Source organism: Malania oleifera, chromosome 8, assembly GCF_029873635.1.
Source record: "Malania oleifera isolate guangnan ecotype guangnan chromosome 8, ASM2987363v1, whole genome shotgun sequence".
Taxonomy (NCBI): Eukaryota; Viridiplantae; Streptophyta; class Magnoliopsida; order Santalales; family Ximeniaceae; genus Malania; species Malania oleifera.
The window spans coordinates 97526128-97546378 of NC_080424.1; the positions used below are offsets into that span (position 1 = coordinate 97526128).

The 20251-nt window shown below is 37.2% G+C and overlaps 1 protein-coding gene across 1 annotated transcript; it reads right to left on the minus strand.

Moving 5' to 3' along the window:
- Positions 1 to 1916: 1916 nt before the first annotated feature.
- On the minus strand, positions 1917 to 19828 carry LOC131163059 (probable jasmonic acid carboxyl methyltransferase 2). Its single transcript, XM_058119761.1, has 5 exons — positions 19645 to 19828; positions 19093 to 19518; positions 3135 to 3413; position 2659; positions 1917 to 2320 (listed from the first exon to the last, which is right to left on the minus strand). The coding sequence occupies exons 1-5, from the start codon at positions 19798 to 19800 to the stop codon at positions 1917 to 1919; spliced, it is 1266 nt and encodes a 421-aa protein (XP_057975744.1). The 5' UTR covers positions 19801 to 19828.
- Positions 19829 to 20251: the final 423 nt, after the last annotated feature.

A 20251-nucleotide genomic window follows, 5' to 3' on the forward strand; every position in this document is an offset into this window, starting at 1 on the left:
GGGTAGGATACAAACCCATTCATAGTAAAATCCTTCGGCTCGGTACTCAAAGCTATAACTCCTCTCATTTTATTTTTAAATCATGTATATGCATATCGAACTCATTCCTACCTAGGAACACCACATAAACACCATTTACATCCCCCATGGTACGGGTTGCGCGGTCCGTAGACCCAATCTAGCTTTGGCGGCCCACCATTCTAATCACTTCAATGTTACAAGTCTCCCTTGGTCATATCCCACCTGGATCAAACACCAGATCCAGTGACCAATCGACTTTTCAAATATCCACCCTTACCGATAAGGCGTGGTTTCACTGTATCACCCACTAGCCACGAGTAACCAGTCCCTCAAGTCGTTCATACATCATATATACAATTTATAACGAAAGCACTATATCCTGTTTTCATTCCATAAAGTATTTAAGCAACTCCAGTATTTTACACAAACTCATTCATTCATCAGCATTAACAGGCATACATAGCCCTCAGTCTTAAACTAGTATCTCGTTTTCCACAATTCCCTGAAAATAATTTGGAACTCCAGCTCCCATATTTCATACCAAATACTCCACAAGCTCAGTTCATTTACATTAACCATCTCATGTCAAACTCATTTGATTAAATATGCTATAATATAATAAACGATTTGTAAAACTACGATTTACATAAAACAGGGTTTCAAGCATCTCCAATTTTTAATATAATTAGAATATATAAGTTAAAAGAAAAATGGAGACCATACCCCAAAACCCTAATTTTCCTAAAATTATAAAATACAATTTAACTGGTTCATATTTCAAAAATAACCAATGTAAGAAAAATCTCTTTACCTGGCTTACAAGAAAGCCCATTGGAAACCCCAAACTCCACACCCTATAATGTTTGCAGTTCAAAATCCTAAAACCACAATTTTCCCAAATAAATCAACACAAACTCTAATTCAGCAACCATTAATCATTTCCTAAGCCTTCCTATAGTTCACAACAACCATAAAGTCTTAAAAACCTACTTACCCTAATTTTGGAGTAACGCCCAAAATGCTCAAATCAAACCTAGACCTGTAGAGAATCTCCCCTAGATCCTTGTAGTAACTTCTGTTCGTCGATTCTATCAACGAGTGGCGAGAAATCGTAGAGAGAGAGAGAGAGAGAGAGAGGGCGTGGGTTAGAGAGAGAGAGAGAGTGAGAGAAATTATGTTTCTTAATGAAGAAACAAACAAAATTTCTATTTACAGAGCCCTTGACCTAGTCAAATTCATCGACGAACGGTGCCTTCGTCAATGAACCACTGAAGGTCATTCGTTGACGAAAGAAGGACCTCATCGATGAACCCTAAGCCTGATATTTTTCTGAATGTTCTGGATCTCTTCGTCGACAAAGTTCTGAATTTCGGCGACAAACCACTTTGGCACTTCGTCGACAAGAACAAGGACCTCGTCAACGAAACCTGCTGAAACCCTTCTTTTTTGTTTCTTATTTAATTTCCTTATTTTCCTGGTTCGGGTCTCTACACATATGGTTAATTAATTGCTTTTACTTTTAAGGTATTACACGTTAATAATAAAATAAAATAAATGAGTAGTAGCCACTTTAAAGTCGATCAAGATCAGGAATATAATTTTGTAATATTGTTTAAAGGACCTAGATCCTCCTACTATATATGTATAGATGTGTGGATACATGGTACGTACTTAGTACAAATGTTTTGCATGCATGCCAAGATTTTTTCTTTGTAATGGAAAAAAAAAAAATCTCATTTGAAGCACTTTAATATAACTTAATTCACAAAGTTATTTTGTAATCATATGATAATTTTTTAAGTGCTCAAAGCATTGATAAGTAACCACTAATGGGAGATAGAGATCGATACGGAACATATTGTAGAAGAGTTGGACGGAGCTAGCTTCGAGACTGATTAATCCTTTTTAATCACAGAAAGGATCAAATTGATGAACTTGGCTCTAGTCTTCATCAACAAGTAATCACCCCAATTGTCATCGTATCTTTGAAACAAATCGTCCATTACATCTCCTCCAAAACCAAAATGATACTCAATCATGGACTCAACCACGACTCTTATCATCTTGGCCATTCTACAACCCGTGGCCAACTTTTGAAGCCTTCTTGTATGATCATTTTCGGCAGAAAAATTGCTAATAGTGCTACTGTCGTCACCTCCAATGTTCCAATCAATCTCAATGGCTTCCAACCTGTCTATTACAAATGACCCTTCCTCTTCAATCTCAGCTCTCACCTCTTCAAGGCTTGGCGCATAGAAGGGGGCAATGAACGTATCAACCTTCTCTTCTTCAACACGACCTTGCATACATGTAATATGTGTGGATTGAAATCAAAACTATCAATTGAAACATGCATTTTGTGCAACCCTTTCATGCAGGGATGACTTTCAATCAAGTATAAGGAAAAAAATAAACGGTTAAAAAAGGTTAGTGTGCATTTCGAAAATAATCTTTGTATGAATTAGGGTTTTAATTAATTCATGCGTCTCATGATCATTTTACCTTTTATACATAGTTTTTCCTTTAAAAGATATATTGAAGGGATAGGATGAGCACTAATGTATACCTTGGTGACCCAAAGGTCACAGGTTCGATTGCTTCACGTGTTTTTGTGAATGTTTTCTAGATATAAATGACCCTATGGTTTGTTAGCCCATGTGTCTATTTTTCTAGAATATGAAAAAAGTATTGTACATGGGTCCAATTTGTCGCATGTTTTAAATCCAAGAAATAGATACATGACACACACAAGGGATTAGTCTATCTATATAATTTCTACAACTAGTTAAGCATAAAAAGTGAATGAATAGTAATTGTTGTGGTTCCTCTTGACCTTAAGGGGCACTATTTATATGCAAACAGATCACATATGGCTCAGATGGACTAATTACATATAAGATAAGTATTGTACAAATGTGTCAATGTAGCTACGTCTGTATTCCACACGTGGGAATGCATGCATGTGAGGGGATTTAATTTATTTGGTCCGGACAATCGATACATACATACATATATAATGTAGTTTGACCATTCTGTGGATATTAGGCATGCATGCAGTACTAGCTGTGTACTAAAAGATTAAAGTCAAAGATAAGAGGACAGGACCGTGGTACCTCTGAGACCAAGCTCATTAATGCCTGAGCCAAGAGCTCCCACTGGCAGCAACAGCTGTCGTCGGTGGGAGGGTCCGCCGACCTCCTCCCCATGAACGACAACACCATGCGCCCTCCTGTCACCATTTCTGCATCGCGTGACCTCAAAAACGCTCTGAAATCCTTCTGGAATTGCACCGAGTATGCCTCCGCCACCTCTCCCGGGCTCCTTTCCGATATGTATACCTTTCCCCTGTTTATGGCTCTTCCCTCCCCCTTCCTCTCCAATCCACCCGGAACCTGTTCAACTCATTAATTATTTATTTCCATCATCCAATTAATCATTAATTATATATATGTTGCAACATCCCGGAAAAGAGTCCGAAATGGTAAGAAATAATAACATTAAAGGTTGGATGAAGTCGCCACTAATATATTATTTTCTTAGGTACGGTTGGTTCACCTAATTACTATTCCTTACTTAGTATACTAGATTAATCTTAAGCTAAAAAACCAGTAGTCTCTTTTTGTGTTTCCCAGAGTTGGGATCGGGAGTTCAATTATGCGAGGGGAAAGTATCAATACCCCCTACACACCCGTTCTACTAACGGTACCTAATTAATCATGAATTATCCCTAAAATTGAATTTAACGATCGTTGATTAACTCATTTAAAATAAACAAATAAAGAAATAAATAAAAATTTAAAAAAAATGAGAAAATAAATTATGATTCAGGAATGTTTAATAAGATCTCCAAAGGAGGGGATCTTGTTAGATAAATCCTCTTTAAAACTAATATTGGTGAGGTTTGAAATACCTCCTTATCCTTTGTTAAATCATTGGGATGCACGCACACAAATATCAAGTAAAAATCATCAAATTTTAAGCAAATGAGTCTTTAAAACATTCCAAAAAATGTTTCAAAATTTTATAGAAATTTTCTCAAATATTCTAACGTTTTTCTAAGATTTTTCAGGATTTTTAAAGATTTTTTCTCATTTTTTGGTAATTTTATTTTTTGATTTTTTATTATTTGAGTCAAAATAACTAAATATTTTTCGTTTATTTTTCTTGATTTTTAAGATATTTTTCTTGATTTTTTTTATTTTTCTTTAATTTTCCTATTTTAAAAATTTAAAAAAAAAAACAATTAAAAACTAAAGTTAAAAAGAAAAAATATAAATAAATAAGCCAGCATTCACAACTTAGACCGGTTCAACCCATCTGAATCGAGTTTAACCCGATTGCGACAAGTGGGCCACATGTCTACTTACAGTGGCAACACTTGGTTCTTTCTTTATTTTTATTTTTATTTTTTGAGTTCGCTATAGCAGGGTGACGTCAGCATTACGTCACCTGCCACGTGTCAATCTTTCGATTTCTATTTTTTTAATCTTTGGCAATAGAGTGACATTAGCATGACGTTACCCGCCACATGTCTGTTTCTAACTGGCTCTAAATGCTTGACACAAATTGTTGATCATGTGGCAGCAATTTGGTCATCTAGAGAAAACATAGATCAAACGATCAGGATTGCTACACATCGCCCTTTAATTGCACATGTAGAGACCCAAAATAATAATAATAATAATAATAATAAAATTATAAGGAAAAAGGGAGAATAAAGGAAAAGAAAAGAAGGAATTATATAAAGGGGAATTGTCAGGAATTCGTCGACGAACCCAGGGTCTTCGTCGACGAACCCAGGGTCCTCGTCAACGAACGTCCTTCTAAATCTCGTCGACGAAGTACACATGTCTTGTCAACAAGAGGATATTGAGAGCAGGAAACTAAGGTCGTTAAGGGTTCATCAACGAACTCAATATCTTAGTCGACGAACACCCTTCTACGACTCAACGACAAGTACATGTGTCTCATCGACGAGGCCACATGGCTAGCAGTCTATATATACGCAAAAATCAGATTTTCAGTGAGAGTTTTAATTTATTTTCATTTTTCTCTCCCTAAGCTTCGGTTTCACCTCCTTCTCTTTACAAATCCAGCTCCATTTCTCCCCGTTTTGACGATCGGAAGTTACCACGATGATCTCGGGAAGATTCTCTACAATTTAGTCAGAGTGGATTGTTGATTTGGGATTCATGGGCACCATTCCAAAATCAGCGTAAGTAAATTTCTTTAGGGTTTATGCGATTATTTGAAATATATGAACCCAGGAAAGGTGTTAGATGGTAATATACTAGGGTTTGAGTTGATTGAACTGGCGTTAATGCAATTGCAGGGTTTGGAGTTCTGAACGTTGTAAGCGTGGTTTAGGATTTTAATAGGTTTCTCGGGAATCAAGTAAGGGAATAGTAATCAAGTACTTTCATAAATTTATGAATTAATGTAGTTTTTGGGAATACTGATATTGAACAAAGAAAATAGATTTTATAGCATGTTATGGTATAATACAAAGTAGAACTCACTCGTATGGCATGAGTATAAGTTAATGTAATAACAATATGTCAGAATATGTTATTATTTCACAGAATAAGTATGATTTTATGGTAGTTTTTAGAAAGATCATAAACAACACAAAAGCTAAGATATTTGCAGTATATTATGTAATGATAGCCGACGTAGGCGCCGTGATCAGTTATAATATGACAATTTATTCAAAAATTATATGAAATGACAACTTTTATTCAGAAATATATAAAAGCCAGATTTTATTTCAAAAATATGAAAATGTTATTTACGAACAGAAATATATTATGTGAAATGCATTATATTATAACAGAACCCTGGATGGATTTAGTATGTTAAGAGTATGGTACCGTAGCTAGCTAGCTAGACTCCTGAGTGCCGACCCGAGAGGTTGATGAAGAGTAGGATGGGTGGACCAGGTAGCCAAAAGAGATAGAATAACCCTTGTGTGCCGACCCGAGAAGTGTTGCGACAAGTAGGATGGGTAGACTAGGTTGGTGTATAGCCGACAGTGCAACCACACTATTTAGGAAGTGTGGGTCGGAGGCCGATTAGCCCCAAAATATAGGCGCAGAGTAGGATACCCACTATGTACTAACCCATGAATTGTTGTGGAGAGTAGGATGGGCAAGGCAGGTTGGGTGGGCAATCGCGCATAGTTATGTCATGCTTGACTTAGCCTAGTAGGTCAGCCAGAGTTAAGTCCAGCCTACGGCCACCCAACCCAAATCATGTGAGGTTAATTCACGATATACAATTATACATCGAGGGTATGATTTCAGTAATATACAGATTTAAAAAATGATTTAAATGATACAATAATTCATTATGATATAATAAGTTTACGTGTAAAAGTATAGATTTTCATGTGTTATCAGTTATAGCTTAAGATATATTACAATTATATTATTCGTAATATAAGTTTATAACACGATTAAACTCATGTTGTCACACACTGATAGTAGTCTATTTCCCTTTCTGAGAGGTGTCTTACCTCAGCATTACAAATACTTCAGGAAACCCCGTAAGATGAGTGGAGCGAGCTCCGTGATAGAGGAGTTCGTTAGTACTACCCCAGTTGTAGGGTAAGTAGTCGAGTTGGAAGCAAAATGGAGTTTTGGGGTATATATGTGTATATGTAGAAGCAGTGAAACTCTAGTATTGTATATAAGTTAAATATGATATAGTTCCGTTGCTTAGACCACTTGTTTGTATAAATAGGTAAATTTTCGGTACCTATGGGTCCGGGTTGACTTTGACTACGTTCTATGGTATCAGAGTATTATTAGTATAAAAAGAATATAGCAAAAATTTGAGGTCATTACAAGTTTGGTATCAGAGCCTAGGTTGTTAGGTTCTATAGATTTTAGTGTACAGTGGAAACAATACAAGAGTATAGGAATAGATCAGGAATTTAGTGAGTCAATGTTAGGAAGTTAAGATGAGTATTTAGAGTTTTGTTTCATAATCGGGAAGCGGGATTTCCATAGTGGTTTCTATGTCTTTCCTGGGGTGACGATTTCGGGAAAGCCATAGTAAACTATTGTTGGGTTGTGTTTCTCGATTGTTGGACTGAATCTTAAATTAAGAATAAGGATGTTAGGTTAATTGATGATATGAGATTCCAGTTAGATAAATATGTTAGTTATGTTATACAGACAGGGTCCTCAGATTATGTTTATTTTCTTTTTAGGATGGACCTTGGGGGTAGCAGCGCCCACGCTAGTGGTGATGATGATGCAGGCCCCTCTAGTGTGGGCGGCAGTGATTCAGACGTAGTTCTACGTAGTGTAGTTTAGTAGGTTATGACTGAAAATGCACGGAGCTCTTGGGAGCAGGGAGGACCATCAGTAGACTAGGATTGCACTATAGAGAAGTTTTCCAAAATGAATCCTCTGGCATTTTCAAGAGGAGCTAATCCTACAGTTGTCGAAAACTGGATGCAGGAGATTGAGAAAAATTGTCGATGCTACACTACACCAATGAACAGAGGGTCCTATATGCTACATATAATTTGATAGATGTGGCTGAGAGATGGTGAACAACCATGAAGTTGATTGAGGAGTAGAGACCCGTAACAGTGGCCAAGACGTGGAACCAATTCAAGGAGATGTTTTTTGATCGTTATTATCCTCCCACTGTTAGAGAAGCCAAGATAGTAGAATTTTTTAATTTGACACAGGGGCAATTGACGGTCCAACAATATGCAACAAAGTTTATCGAACTATCACATTTTGTTTCCTACATTGTCCTAAATGAGGTTAAGAAGGCAAAAATGTTTGAGAGGGGCTTGAGGTAGGAAATTTATAAACAGGTGGCGGTTCTAAAGGTGTAGGATTTCTCTAAATTGGTGGATAGGGTCATAGTGGTAGAGGAGAGAAGCCAGAGGGATGTGGGGACACTAAGTTAGAGAAAGAGGCCCACACCTTCAAAGTTCCAGGCAGGGTCTAATTGGGGCTCTTGGAGGGGAGACAGATATGACGGAGCTAAGAGGCAAGAGACTGGGAGATGGGAGGTTTAGGGCAAGCAAGCTTATCCAATTTTTCCTACATGTGGAAAGAGACACAAACGTCAGTGTAGAGTGGGGAGAAATGTTTGCTACTGATGTGGTGGACTAGGTCATGTAGCACGAGACTGTCGTGCACTGCATAGTACTACTCCTACTCCTAGACCGTTCCAAGGACATAACCAGGTACCCAGGGGTGGCGGCCAGCAGAGGAACACAACCCCAGCAAGGGTCTATGCATTAACGCCGGGAGATGCTGAGGCTGTAGGCAGTGTTGTGATAGGTATGATTATTACTTTATCATATAAAGTTGTTGTTTTATTTGAATCAGGTGCCACCCATTCATTTGTATCGTTGGGGTATGTCAAGTTTACTGGAGTTGAGACACAGTTGCTAGGTAATGATTTGTCAGTAGTCACACCAACTGGATTAGTAGTGAGATGTGGAAGGGTACTTAAAAACTATCCAATAGGCATTCAGGAGAAAATATTACCAGCCGATCTTATAGTATTAGACATGCAAGGATTCGATATGATATTGGGTATGGAATGGCTAGTAGCTAATTACACCAGCATTGATTGTCATCAAAAAGAGGTGATCTTCAGACCCCCGAGAGAATAAGAATTCAAATTTGTGGGATCGCGTGTGTGCGCCTTGCCACAATTTGTGTAAGCTATTCAAGCCAAGAGGCTACTCTAGAATGGTTGTCAGGGGTATGTAGCTTATATAAAAGAGATGCTAGAGGAAGAATTAAAACTTGCGGATATTCCAATAGTCAAGGAATTTTCAGATGTATTTTTGGAAGAGTTACCTAGTTTACCACCAGATCAGGAGATTGAGTTTGCATGGATTTACTTCCAAGAACAGCACCAATATCTAAAGCACCCTATTGGATGGCCCCAGCCGAGTTAAAGGAGCTAAAAGACCAGTTGCAAGAGTTTTTAGATAAAAGGTTTATCAAACCTAGCACGTCACTCTGGGGAGCGCCGGTGCTGTTTGTAATAAAGAAAGACGGAATGCTGAGAATGTTCATTGATTATAGAGAGATAAATAAAGTGACGATCAAGAATAAGTATCCTCTTTATAGAATTAATGATTTATTTGATTAGTTACAAAAACCCAAGTCTGCTCCAAGATTGATCTTCGGTCGGGATACCATCAGGTGAAAATTAAAGTAAAAGATATTCCAAAGACAGTATTCAGGACCAGATATGGCTACTACGAGTTCTAGTTATGCCATTTGGTCTGATTAATGTACCCCAGCATTATGGACTTGATGAATCGGGTATTCCATTAGTACTTGGATTAGTTTGTTGTTGTCTTTATTGATGATATACTGGTCTACTTAAAGAGTTTTTGGTGGGGATCAACATGCTTTATATATCCTTTTTACTGATATGATGACACATGGACGACCTCTCGATGTCAACTCCTTTTCTGTCCACTATTATTTATATTCATTTTTTTGGAACACATCGGATCAATTGAAGATCTTCTACTTCTTTGATGGAAGACCTTTTTATGTGAAGAATTTGTTATCACATTGACTTTATATTTTGCTTGGATATGTTATTTCAATATTATTAGGTGCTTGAAGACCATATTTGAAGATCCAAGTGAAGTATTAAATCAAAGTCCAACTCAAGACCCATGTGGGGCCCATATGGCTCCAATGGGCCCTACACGGTTTTGGCCTTCCTTTTGGAATATGTTTAAATTTTAAATTTTAATTTTAATAATGTAAGAAAACTAAGCTTGACTTGTGTGCTTATGAGATGAAATTTCTTGTTTTTTAGTAAGTATTAATTGTGTTAGGTTAATAATTGTTGAAAGTTGTTTAGAGTTGTTGAGTGTTTAATGGTTTGTCTCCCAGGCAATGCCTATAAATAGCCTTCTTATTGTAAGAACAAGATATGAAGTTGAACTTGAATATTGAAGAAGTATCTCTTTGCTTAAGCTTGTAAAGCTTGTCCCTCTCCTTGTAAGTGAGTAGTGTGAGGCTACGATGTTCTCTCCGGAGATCAAGTGGTGAGAGACCACTAAACTATCCAATGACTCCATCAACCCCTCCTCTATCTAATACTCTCACGGACCCCATCAACACCACACAGCCAACACCTTCATACACCCACACGACAATCATCATCTATACTTCATTGCTGCGTTCATCTTGTGATTCAAAGCTTGTACGAAGGACCTACGATGTGACCTAACTACGTGTGAAATAACGTCAAGTCATCCAAATCAATCCCTTGGTAACTTTAGTACTTGTTTTGAATCCTTTGCTATATCTTGGGAACCCTTGCTAGTAGATTAAAATCACATCTTTGAGTAACCCATTTGATCCATAAATTGCAATATTGGTACTTGTTAGTTAAAATCAATTGTATGAATATTTGTTTGCTAACATAGCACTTTTATTCTTGAATCTTTGAAATAACAAATTTTCAGCATATAACTTGATTCTTTTGTGAAAGAACCAATTGGGACTTAGTTGCTAGACAAGTTATACACCTTTTCAACATCCTTTAACATGTGAAATAAAGCATGATTTATTGTGTTTATGTTCAGATAATTAATTTCACAAGTTAAAGTGCTTAAGTGTATGTGCTTGTGTGAGGGTTGAATCGTAGGACATAGGTCGACCATTCCTGTCCTACATCATCTTAGTATCAGAGACAAGTTTGAATTAGGTGAACCTTCTGAGTCCCAACATCTTCATTTTCCGTCTATCGAATTGATGTGTGATTTTTACTATAAAAACCTTCCTGTCTTCAAAAACGTTAAACACAAAAGTTGTGGGAAATTTTCTTAGTTTTCTTTTGACATCAAGATCGCCTTATTTGGAGATTTTTTAGAAAAAGTTATGCCCCAAATACTGAAAGGTGTTCATGGGTGAAAATCCTTTAGCAGCTCTCAAGTTTCCAGAAAAATGGGTGACGATTTTGCCTAGAACGACCCCCCTATACTTTGAATTTTGGGTATTTGGACTGTAGTTATGTTAGGTTTACACATGACCTTACCTTGTGTAATCAAACACCCTTCCAAAGGGCTGCCCTAGTACTCTCCAAATCCTATCCCAAGCCCTAGGATGTCTACTTCAGTCGGGAATACTTACCAAGGTCGTAGGATTCATGTTGAGAGAGAGCCACTTATGACTCCTAGAGAAAGACCTTCCCTCCCTCCACAAAGGCAAGTGAGTCACCAAGATGACATTGCTAGGATACCCCCATGTCATGAGCTTAATGCCCAACATTGGAATGATGAGGACTATGACATTGATGACCTTCATGTTAGGAGATCTTATTGAAGGGACCATCGTGATCCTTATGAGGATGTAATGAAACAAGTAAAGATAGAAGCCCCCACATATGATGGACAAATGGACCCTAAAGTCTTCCAAGATCGGTTGACTAGGATGGATTCCTATTTTGATTGGTATAAAATGACTGACCCTCATCGGGTTAAGTTTGCAAAATTGAGGTTAACGGGGCAAGCCAAGCTCCATTGGATGAATGTTGAGAGGCAAGAAGCTAGGTTAGATCATAGACCCATTGAGCATTAGGATCTAGTGAAGGATAGGTTAGGGGAGAAGTATGTACCCCTTAGCTATAGAGAGCACCTTATGGATAAGCTTTACAGCTTGCGCCAGGGTAGCATGACTATTTTAGAATACATGAGTCAATTCAATGAGTTGTCTATAAGATATCGTGTCTATGAGACTGTTAGTCAACAGATCTCCCGATTTCACAGAGGATTAAAGCTTGAACTAAGGAGAGAACTGGTTCTCCATCACACAGAGTCCCTTGAACAAGCCTATAATTTAGCTTATGACTTTGAACAAAAGAATAAAGGGCCTTTGGGAAAACAATTTAGCCACCCTTCACATAAGCAACACTCTTATAGGGTACAGAGCCATAACAAGTCTCAACCAGCACAATCAGGTCAAGTCGCTTCCCGAGGGAGCAATCTCACAGTTCAAAAACTTTTGGACAAAAGGAAAGCACCCATGGCTAGATCCTCTCACCAGAATTATGGCAGTGCAGTGTGGTTCAGGTGTTATAAACAAGGACACTTTCCCAAACAATGTCCCACTAGGAACTTGGCGCTTTATAAAGAATATGGTGGGAAAAAAAAGAAGGAAAAGAAAGAAACTAGTGGAGAAACCTTGAATATCATAAGTGAAGAGTTGTTTGAGTAGGAAAGTCAAGATACACAAGAAGTATCGGTGGTTGTTACTAAGGAGACTGAAATACCCCAACCTAATAAGGAAACACCACTGGAACTATCACCTATACTTTCCAAGTTTGAGGATGTCATCTCTAAGCCACCTAGTGAATCACCTTCCATAAAATAGATTCAACATGTCATTATCCTTGTTCCTTATTCATCTCTGCCTAATCTGCCATCTAAGTTTAGAGTGTGTGAGCAGTTTGATACATTTTCAAAGCATATACACGATCTACACTCTAACATAAGAATGAAAATTAATTTGAGTAATGAACATTATAAATCTGGTGTTGACATACATCGCAAGTTGCAAAAATTTTCAGAAGGCAATATGGTTATGTTTCGCATTCGTCTCAAGCGGATTCCATTAGAAAAGGTAAGAAAGTTGCATGCTAAAAAGACGGAACATTTCAAAGTTTTAAAGAAAATTAGTTCTAACGATTACATGTTTAATATTCCTATTGATTTTGGCATAAGCATTGTATTTAATGTTAAAATCTAACTCCTTTTCTTGAAGCAACACCATTTTTGGAGCCTTCAAATTTTAACCATGCAGGTGATCCTACTTCATTCCCTAATCTTATTGAACCAGAAACTCTAGAGTTATCTTTGTCTCCATCTTTACCCATACCAAAAACCCTCGATGAGATCGAAGAGATTTTGGATGATAAGGCAACGTTCACATGAGCAAGATCATATCAAAAGTTCTTTGTCAAGTGGAGAGACAAGCCACTTTTTGAGAGGAGCTGGATACTTAGAGAAAACCCCCTTCATCGCACCTCGGAGTTGTATTCCCAGTACATCACCTCTAATTCTTTGGAGAAGATTTCTTTTAGGCTCAAGAGAGATGATAGGGATCAACATGCCTTATGTATCCCTTTTAGTGATATAATAACACATGGACGACCTCCAGATGTCCACTCCTTTGCTGATATGTTGACATGTGGACAACCTCCAGAGGTCCACTATTGTTTATATCTATTTTGCAGGAACACATGGGATTAATTGAAGATCTTCTACTTCTTTGATGGAAAACTTTTTTATGTGAAGACTTTGTTATCATATTGACTTTATATTTTGCTTGGATATGTTATTTCAAGATTATTAGGTGCTTGAAAACCATATTTAAAGACCCAAATGAAGTATTGAGTCAAAGTCCAACTCAAGACCCATGTGGGCCCCACAAGGCTCCAATGCGCCCCATACAATTTTTTCCCTCCTTTTTGGAATATGTTTAAATTTAAAATTTGAATTGTAATAATACAAGACAACTAACCTTGACTTGTGTGCTTATGAGATAGAGTTTCTTATTTTTTAGTAAGTATTAATTGTGTTAGGTTAATAGTTGTTGAAAGTTGTTGAGAGTTGTTGTTGAAAGTTGTTGAGAGTTGTTGAGTGTTTAATACTTTGTCTCCTAGATTATGTCTATAAATAGCCTTCTTATTGTAAGAACAAGATATGAAGTTGAAGTTGAATATTGAAGAAGCCTCTCTTTGCTTGAGCTTGTAAAGCTTGTCCCTCTCCTTGTGTGTGAGTAGTGTGAGGTTACGACGTTCTCTCTGGAGATCAAGTGGTGAGAGACCATTAAACTATCTAACGACTCCATCAACCCCTCCTCCATCTATTACTCTCATGGCTCCTATAAACACGACACAGCCAGCACCTTCATACACCCACACGACAATCATCATCTATACTTCATTGCTGCGTTCATCTTGTGATTCAGACACTAGAAGATATGCTTTGAGCATGTGTGTTAGACTTCAGGGGTAGTTGGACCTAGTTTATGTCGTTGGTTGAATTTGCGTATAATAATAGCTACTAGGCCAGCAATGGGATGGCACCTTACAAGGCATTATATGGTAGGAGATGTCATTCTCCACTATAATGGGATGAAGTGGGTGAGAGGTGAGTTTTGAGGCCAGAGTTGGTGCAGTATCCATATGATAAACTCCGACTTATTAGAGACAGAATTTGTGTAGCCCAGAGTCTGCAGGAATGCTACGTAGATACTCATCGCTGAAAATTGGAGTTTGATGTAGGAGACCATATTCCATGTATCTATCTAGGATTCATGACGTATTCCATGTATCTATACTGAGAAAATACGTCTCATATTCCTCCCATGTGATCAGCTATGAAGAGTTGGAACTTAGAGATACTTTAACATATGAAGAAATATCAGTGCAGATTCTGGATAAGAAGGAAACGAAGTTGTGCACCAAGAAAATTCCACTAGTAAAGGTATTGTGGAGGAATCATGCAGTGGAGGAAGCTTCGTAGGAGTTAAAGGAGGAGATACGATAGAAGTACCCACATCTGTTCAGTGGGGTTCAGCAGTAGTTAGAAAGGAAAGGTTATAGTTTAGGTAAGAAATCATGAAAGTAAAGAGATTTTGTTTTTGTGCAAGTTAATCAGTAGTATGCAATAAATTTTCTATTTTGGGTTGGTTTTGGGAGAGTTTTTGTTTGGTCAATGTAATCTCTTAGGACCGTAAATGCAACTATGGTATTCCTCCACCATAAGTGAGGGTTATTAAAAAAATTTTAACATTTATCTTTAAGGATTGGTGCAAGAAATGGATAGCAAATTTCTAGGACAAAATTATTATAAGGAGGGGAGGATGTAGAGACCTGAAAATAATAATAATAATAATAATAATAATAATAATAATAATAATAATAATAATAATAATAATAATAATAAGGAAAAAGGGAGAATAAAGGAAAAGAAAAGAAGGAATTATATAAAGGGGCATCAATAGGAATTCGTCGACGAACTCAAGGTCCTTGTCGACAAATGTCCTTCTAGATCTCGTCGACGAAGTACATGTGTCTCATCGAAGAAAGGATACCGAGAGCAGGAAATTGAGGCCGTTAAGGGTTCTTCAACGAACTCAATATCTTAGTCGACGAACACCCTTTTGCGACTCATCGATGAGTACACGTGTCTCGTCAACGAAGCCACATGGCTAGCAGTCTATATATACACAAAAATTAGATTTTAAGCGAGGGTTTCAATTTCTTTTCATTTTTCTCTCTCTAAGCTTCAGTTTCTCCTCCTTCTCTTTACAAATTCGGCTTTATTTCTCCCCGTTTTGATGATCGAAAGTTACCACGATGATCCGGAGGAGATTCTATACAATTTAGCCGGAGTGGATTGTTGATTTGGGATTCTTGGGCACCATTCCAAAATCAGGGTAAGTAAGGTTTTTTAGAGTTTATGCGGTTATTTGGAATATGTGAATCCATGAAAGGTGTTAGATGGTAATATACTGGGATTTGAATTGATTGAACTGACATTAATGCAATTTCAAGGTTTGGAGTTCTGAATGTTGTAAGCATGGCTTAGGATTTTAACATGCTTCTCAAGAATCAGGTAAGCGAATAGATTAAGTCAGGTATTTTCATAAATTTGTTTATGAATTAATGTAGTTTTTGGGAATACTGGTATTGAATAGAGAAAACAGAGTTTATAGCATGTTATAGTATAATACAGAGTAGAACTCACTCGTGTGGCATGAGTATAAGTTAATGTAATAACAGTATTTCATAGTATGTTATTACTTCATAGAATAAGTATGATTTTACAGTAGTTTTTAGAAAGATCATAAACAGTACAAAAGCTAAGATATTTGCAGTATATTGTGTAATGACAGTCGGTGTATATGTCGTGTAATGATAGCCAGCGCAGATGTCGTGATATGAGAGTCGGTGCAGATGCCGTGATCAGTTTTAATATGACAATTTATTCAAAAATTATGAAATGACAGCTTTTATTCAGAAATATATAAAAGCCAAATTTTATTTCAGAAATATAAAAATGTTATTTATGAGTAGAAGTATATTATGTGAAATGCATTATATTATAATAGAACCCGGTTGGATTTAGTATGTTAAGAGCATGGTACCATAGCTAGCTAGTCAGACTCCTGAGTGCTGACCTAAGAGGTTGATGAAGAATAGGATAGGCGGACCAGGTAGCCAGAACAGATAGAATAACCCCTATGTGCCAACTTGAGAAGTGTTGCAGCAAGTAGGATAGGCGGACTAGGTTGGTGTATAGCTGACAGTTTAACCACATTATTCAGGAAGTGTGGGTCGGAGGCCGATTAGCCCCAAAGTGTAGGCAGAGAGTAGGAAGCCCACTGTGTGCTAACCCGTGAATTGTTGCGGAGAGTAGGATGGGCAGGTTAGGTTGGGTGGGCAATCGTGCATAGTTATGTCATGTTTGACTTAGCCTGGTAGGCTAGCCAGAGTTAAGTCCGGCCTACAGGCCGCACAACCTGAATCATGCGGGGTTAATTCATGATATATAATCATACATCTAGGGAATGATTTAAATGATACAATAATTCATTAAGATATAATAAGCTTCTATGTAAAAGTATAGATTTTCATGTGTTATCAGTTACAGCTTAAGATATATTACAATTATATTATTCGCAGTATAAGTTTATAACACGATTAAACTAATGTTGTCACACACTGATATTACTCTATTTTCCTTACTCTGAGGTGTCTCACCCCAGCATTATAAATATTTCAAGAAACCCCGACAGACGAGTGGAGCGAGCTCCGCGACGAGTGGGTTCAGGTTGACTTTGACTACGTTATATGGTATGAGAGTATTATTAGTGTATATATATATATATAATATAGCAGAAATTTGAGGTTGTTGCAGTGCACTCTGATTGTGCCATGTGTCATAATAGGATGGTGACACATCTCCCACCAAGACTCAAATAAATAAAAAAATTTCTCTCTCTCTCTCTCTCTCCTCATGTCATCCATTTCTTTCCTTTCTTTCTCTCCTTCTTTCTCCCTCTTTCTCTCTCTTCTTCTGTCCTCATAGATCTCTCTTTCTCTTTCTTCCTCCTCTCTCTTCTATTTTTCTTCTTCTCTGTAATATATTTCTTCTCTCTCACCGTTTCTATTTCTCTCTCTCTTTCTTTCTCTTGCTAATTCATTTTATCTATGATTTACCCCTTCTTCTTCTTCTTCTTCTTCTTCTTCTTCTTCTTCTTCTTCTCACAAAATCTTTCTCTCACTTTTTATTTTTTCCTCTCCTTTAATATTCTTATTATTTTCCCCCTTTTTGTAGATTTGAATGAAGGAAGGAAATATGAGTAAGCGACTTTGAGTTTCCTCACTTCCAAACTCAAAAATGAATCAAACTCTTAAAAGATAAGTTCCTGATTCCCTCATTTTCATTTTCTTCTTTTTCATTTTTTGGTTTGTTTAAATTTTCTTGTTAAAAGTTCCCCGGATTTTCTTGTTAAACAAACAACTAGTAAATTATATTTTAGACTTGAATTGATTGGGCTTGATTAGTTGGGTCAGATAACATTCAATTTGAGCATCGGACCTAGACTCAATTAACTGGGTAATACCAAACTTAATTTGGGGACTGAACTTGGACCAATCAAGTGGTGAATTTGGGGCTTTAATTAATTGGGTTGAGCCCAATAAACCTATATACCCTGCATAATGGGTTAGTTATCATATGTGCTGGATTCTCCCAAACTCAATTGGGTTAGGAGCCATATTCAGGTTCAATGGTTAATGGGCTGAGGTCAAATTTGGACTTGAGTCTTGGATCGTACTCTCTAGGTTAATGGGTCGAATCTTGGGTCAACAGGTCGAGTCTTGAGTCAATAAATCTCATCCAAATAATGGAATGGATTCGGGTCAATGTGTTAGACCCAAACCTTTTAATTAAAAAAAAAAAATTACATTTCAAACCACTAGATCTTCAATTTAAAAATTTACGCAATTTAAAAACAAAATTTAACAAAAAAACATAACAGAACCAACCTTAGTCTTTACACTCCTTCTGTCTTCAAGTTCAATCTCAGTTCTTAGATTCTTCTTTGATTTTGGTTCTCTGCAATATTCAAACCTTCAAACTATAACTTTTAGACTCCAACCAGCTATTGAATTTTCCCCTTTGCTTCACATTTTTCTAATTCCCAAGCTATATTGCTCACTCTTAACAAGAGTCTACTTGTAAAGCTCTCTCTCGACCAAAACACTCTACTTTTCTCTCGCAATTGCCTGTGTGACTCAACCATCTGTCTTTGTCTCTATGCCTCTCACTCTCATCCCAACCCACTATTCATAGGCTTTGGAATTCAATCAGTTTAATGTTGATTTCATCAATCAACACTAAAGTTCATCAATCACCATTAACTCCAATTTTTGCATATTTTTCACATGTCTAATAGCTGATTTTTTCCTTTGCAGGTTTAAACTGGAAGCTGAAAATGCTAGCCCACTTTTTTAAAATTTTTTTTCCTTTTTTTTTTTTTTTTCATTTTCAATGTAAAATTCATTTCTCTATATTTTACTTTTTTCCTATGTTTTCTACATTTTATGGAATAAAATTTGTATAATTTTGGTATATTGATTGCGGACAAAATAGAGTGTCTACAATATACACGTGTGTGTGTGTGTGTGTGTGTGTGTGTGTGTATAACCTATATGATTTCCCCTTCTAGCATATTACGTATGCAAGAGAATTTCACCACAAATACATTTTTTTTTTCTTCCAAAACACATAAGATTAGGAGTGGCAAAATGGGTCAAAAGGTGACGGGTGATTCGTGACCTGCTCGTTTTTAACGAGACTCTTAATGGGTACTCATTTATAATTCGCTTATTAAATGGGTAAATTTAGATTTATATGTTAGTTATCCATTAAGAAATTGGTCCTTCCCAATCCAAACTCATTTAATTTCTACTCATTTACAACCCCCCAAATTTTGCCACCTGTGCATAAGATTATATTTTATGGGAATAGCACTAAATAATTACCTGAGAAAGCCAATGGAGGCTGGAAGAAGAGTGAACGAAGTGAAGGCTGTTGCTAGATAAGAGCCTGCCGTAGAAGGAGCCCGGCACGCCCATCACGAAACAGTTAGGCCCAAACGACGCAGCACCGCCACTGGCCGCCTCCTCCTCCGCCTTCAAACTGTCGTAGAGCGCCGGCAACGACCCAAACGCGCTGTTGAAGTCGCTGCAGGGGAGGTCGTTCAAGTACATCCTCAGCTCCGGAGACGGCCGCCCCATTCGCCGGCATTTGGCCCACACCGCGCTCGCTATGTGCGATATCACCGACAAGGCATTCGGCCCAGACGAGCATCCCAAGTCCGCCACGCCCATGCTCGCCGCCGAATCCGAAACCAGTAACCCCACTATTGCTTCCTCCGTTGCCGGCTTAGTAATGGATATAATTTTACTCTGCATATGTATAACCAATAAAAATAATTTTAATCTAAACAGTAAACTGCAAGAAATTAACACACACACACACACACAGAGAATTAAATATGCATACATATATGGATGTATAAAATTAAATCGAACCTGAATGGAGGAGTTTCGGGCGTAACTGGTCTCACCGGCGCCTTTGTTCATGTGAAGTACTTGCATGACTTCCATATTTTCGATCCTTTGGTGGTGTACGTTCAATTTGAATTGCGGGGGGAGGTAGGCTGTGCAGTGGTCTTTATTTGAATTCATGGGTGTGACAGAAAGCAACTGAGATGCTGAACATGTGGCCGTTGTAAATTCTCTGCCCTTCGTTTTGTTGGACAATTAATTACTTCAGAATATATGAATAGTCTGGGGTTAATTTTATTTTTGGTTTTTTATTTTGCTTGCTAGTTGGCCGGTAGCTTTTCTATGTCTCTTTCGCTTGTGCGTCCTTGGTCGGTCATCGTCGCTTGTGTGAGGTATAATTTCCCCTAATCACAATGCTGCGCAATTTCTATCAAGATTCTGTTTTAATACCAAAAAATGATAATAAGGACATTTTTTTTTTTCTATTTTTCCTCAATGGTCTTGGAACACGGAATAAAAGATATAATGAAAAAGTAAAAAAATATAAGAAACCAATAAATTATGTTCTACTTTCCAAAAATACGAAAAAAATAATAATAATTTTATTATTTTTAAAGAAGAAAAATGATGA

Coding starts and splice junctions, on each gene's coding strand:
- LOC131163059 (XM_058119761.1), bottom strand. CDS start 19,800: ATGAATTCAAATAAAGACCACTGCACAGCCTACCTCCCCCCGCAATTC. Junction 19,519..19,644: donor CCCGAAACTCCTCCATTCAG/GTTCGATTTAAT, acceptor ATACATATGCAG/AGTAAAATTATATCCATTAC. Junction 3,414..19,092: donor GCCTCCATTGGCTTTCTCAG/GTAATTATTTAG, acceptor TGAGTTGAACAG/GTTCCGGGTGGATTGGAGAG.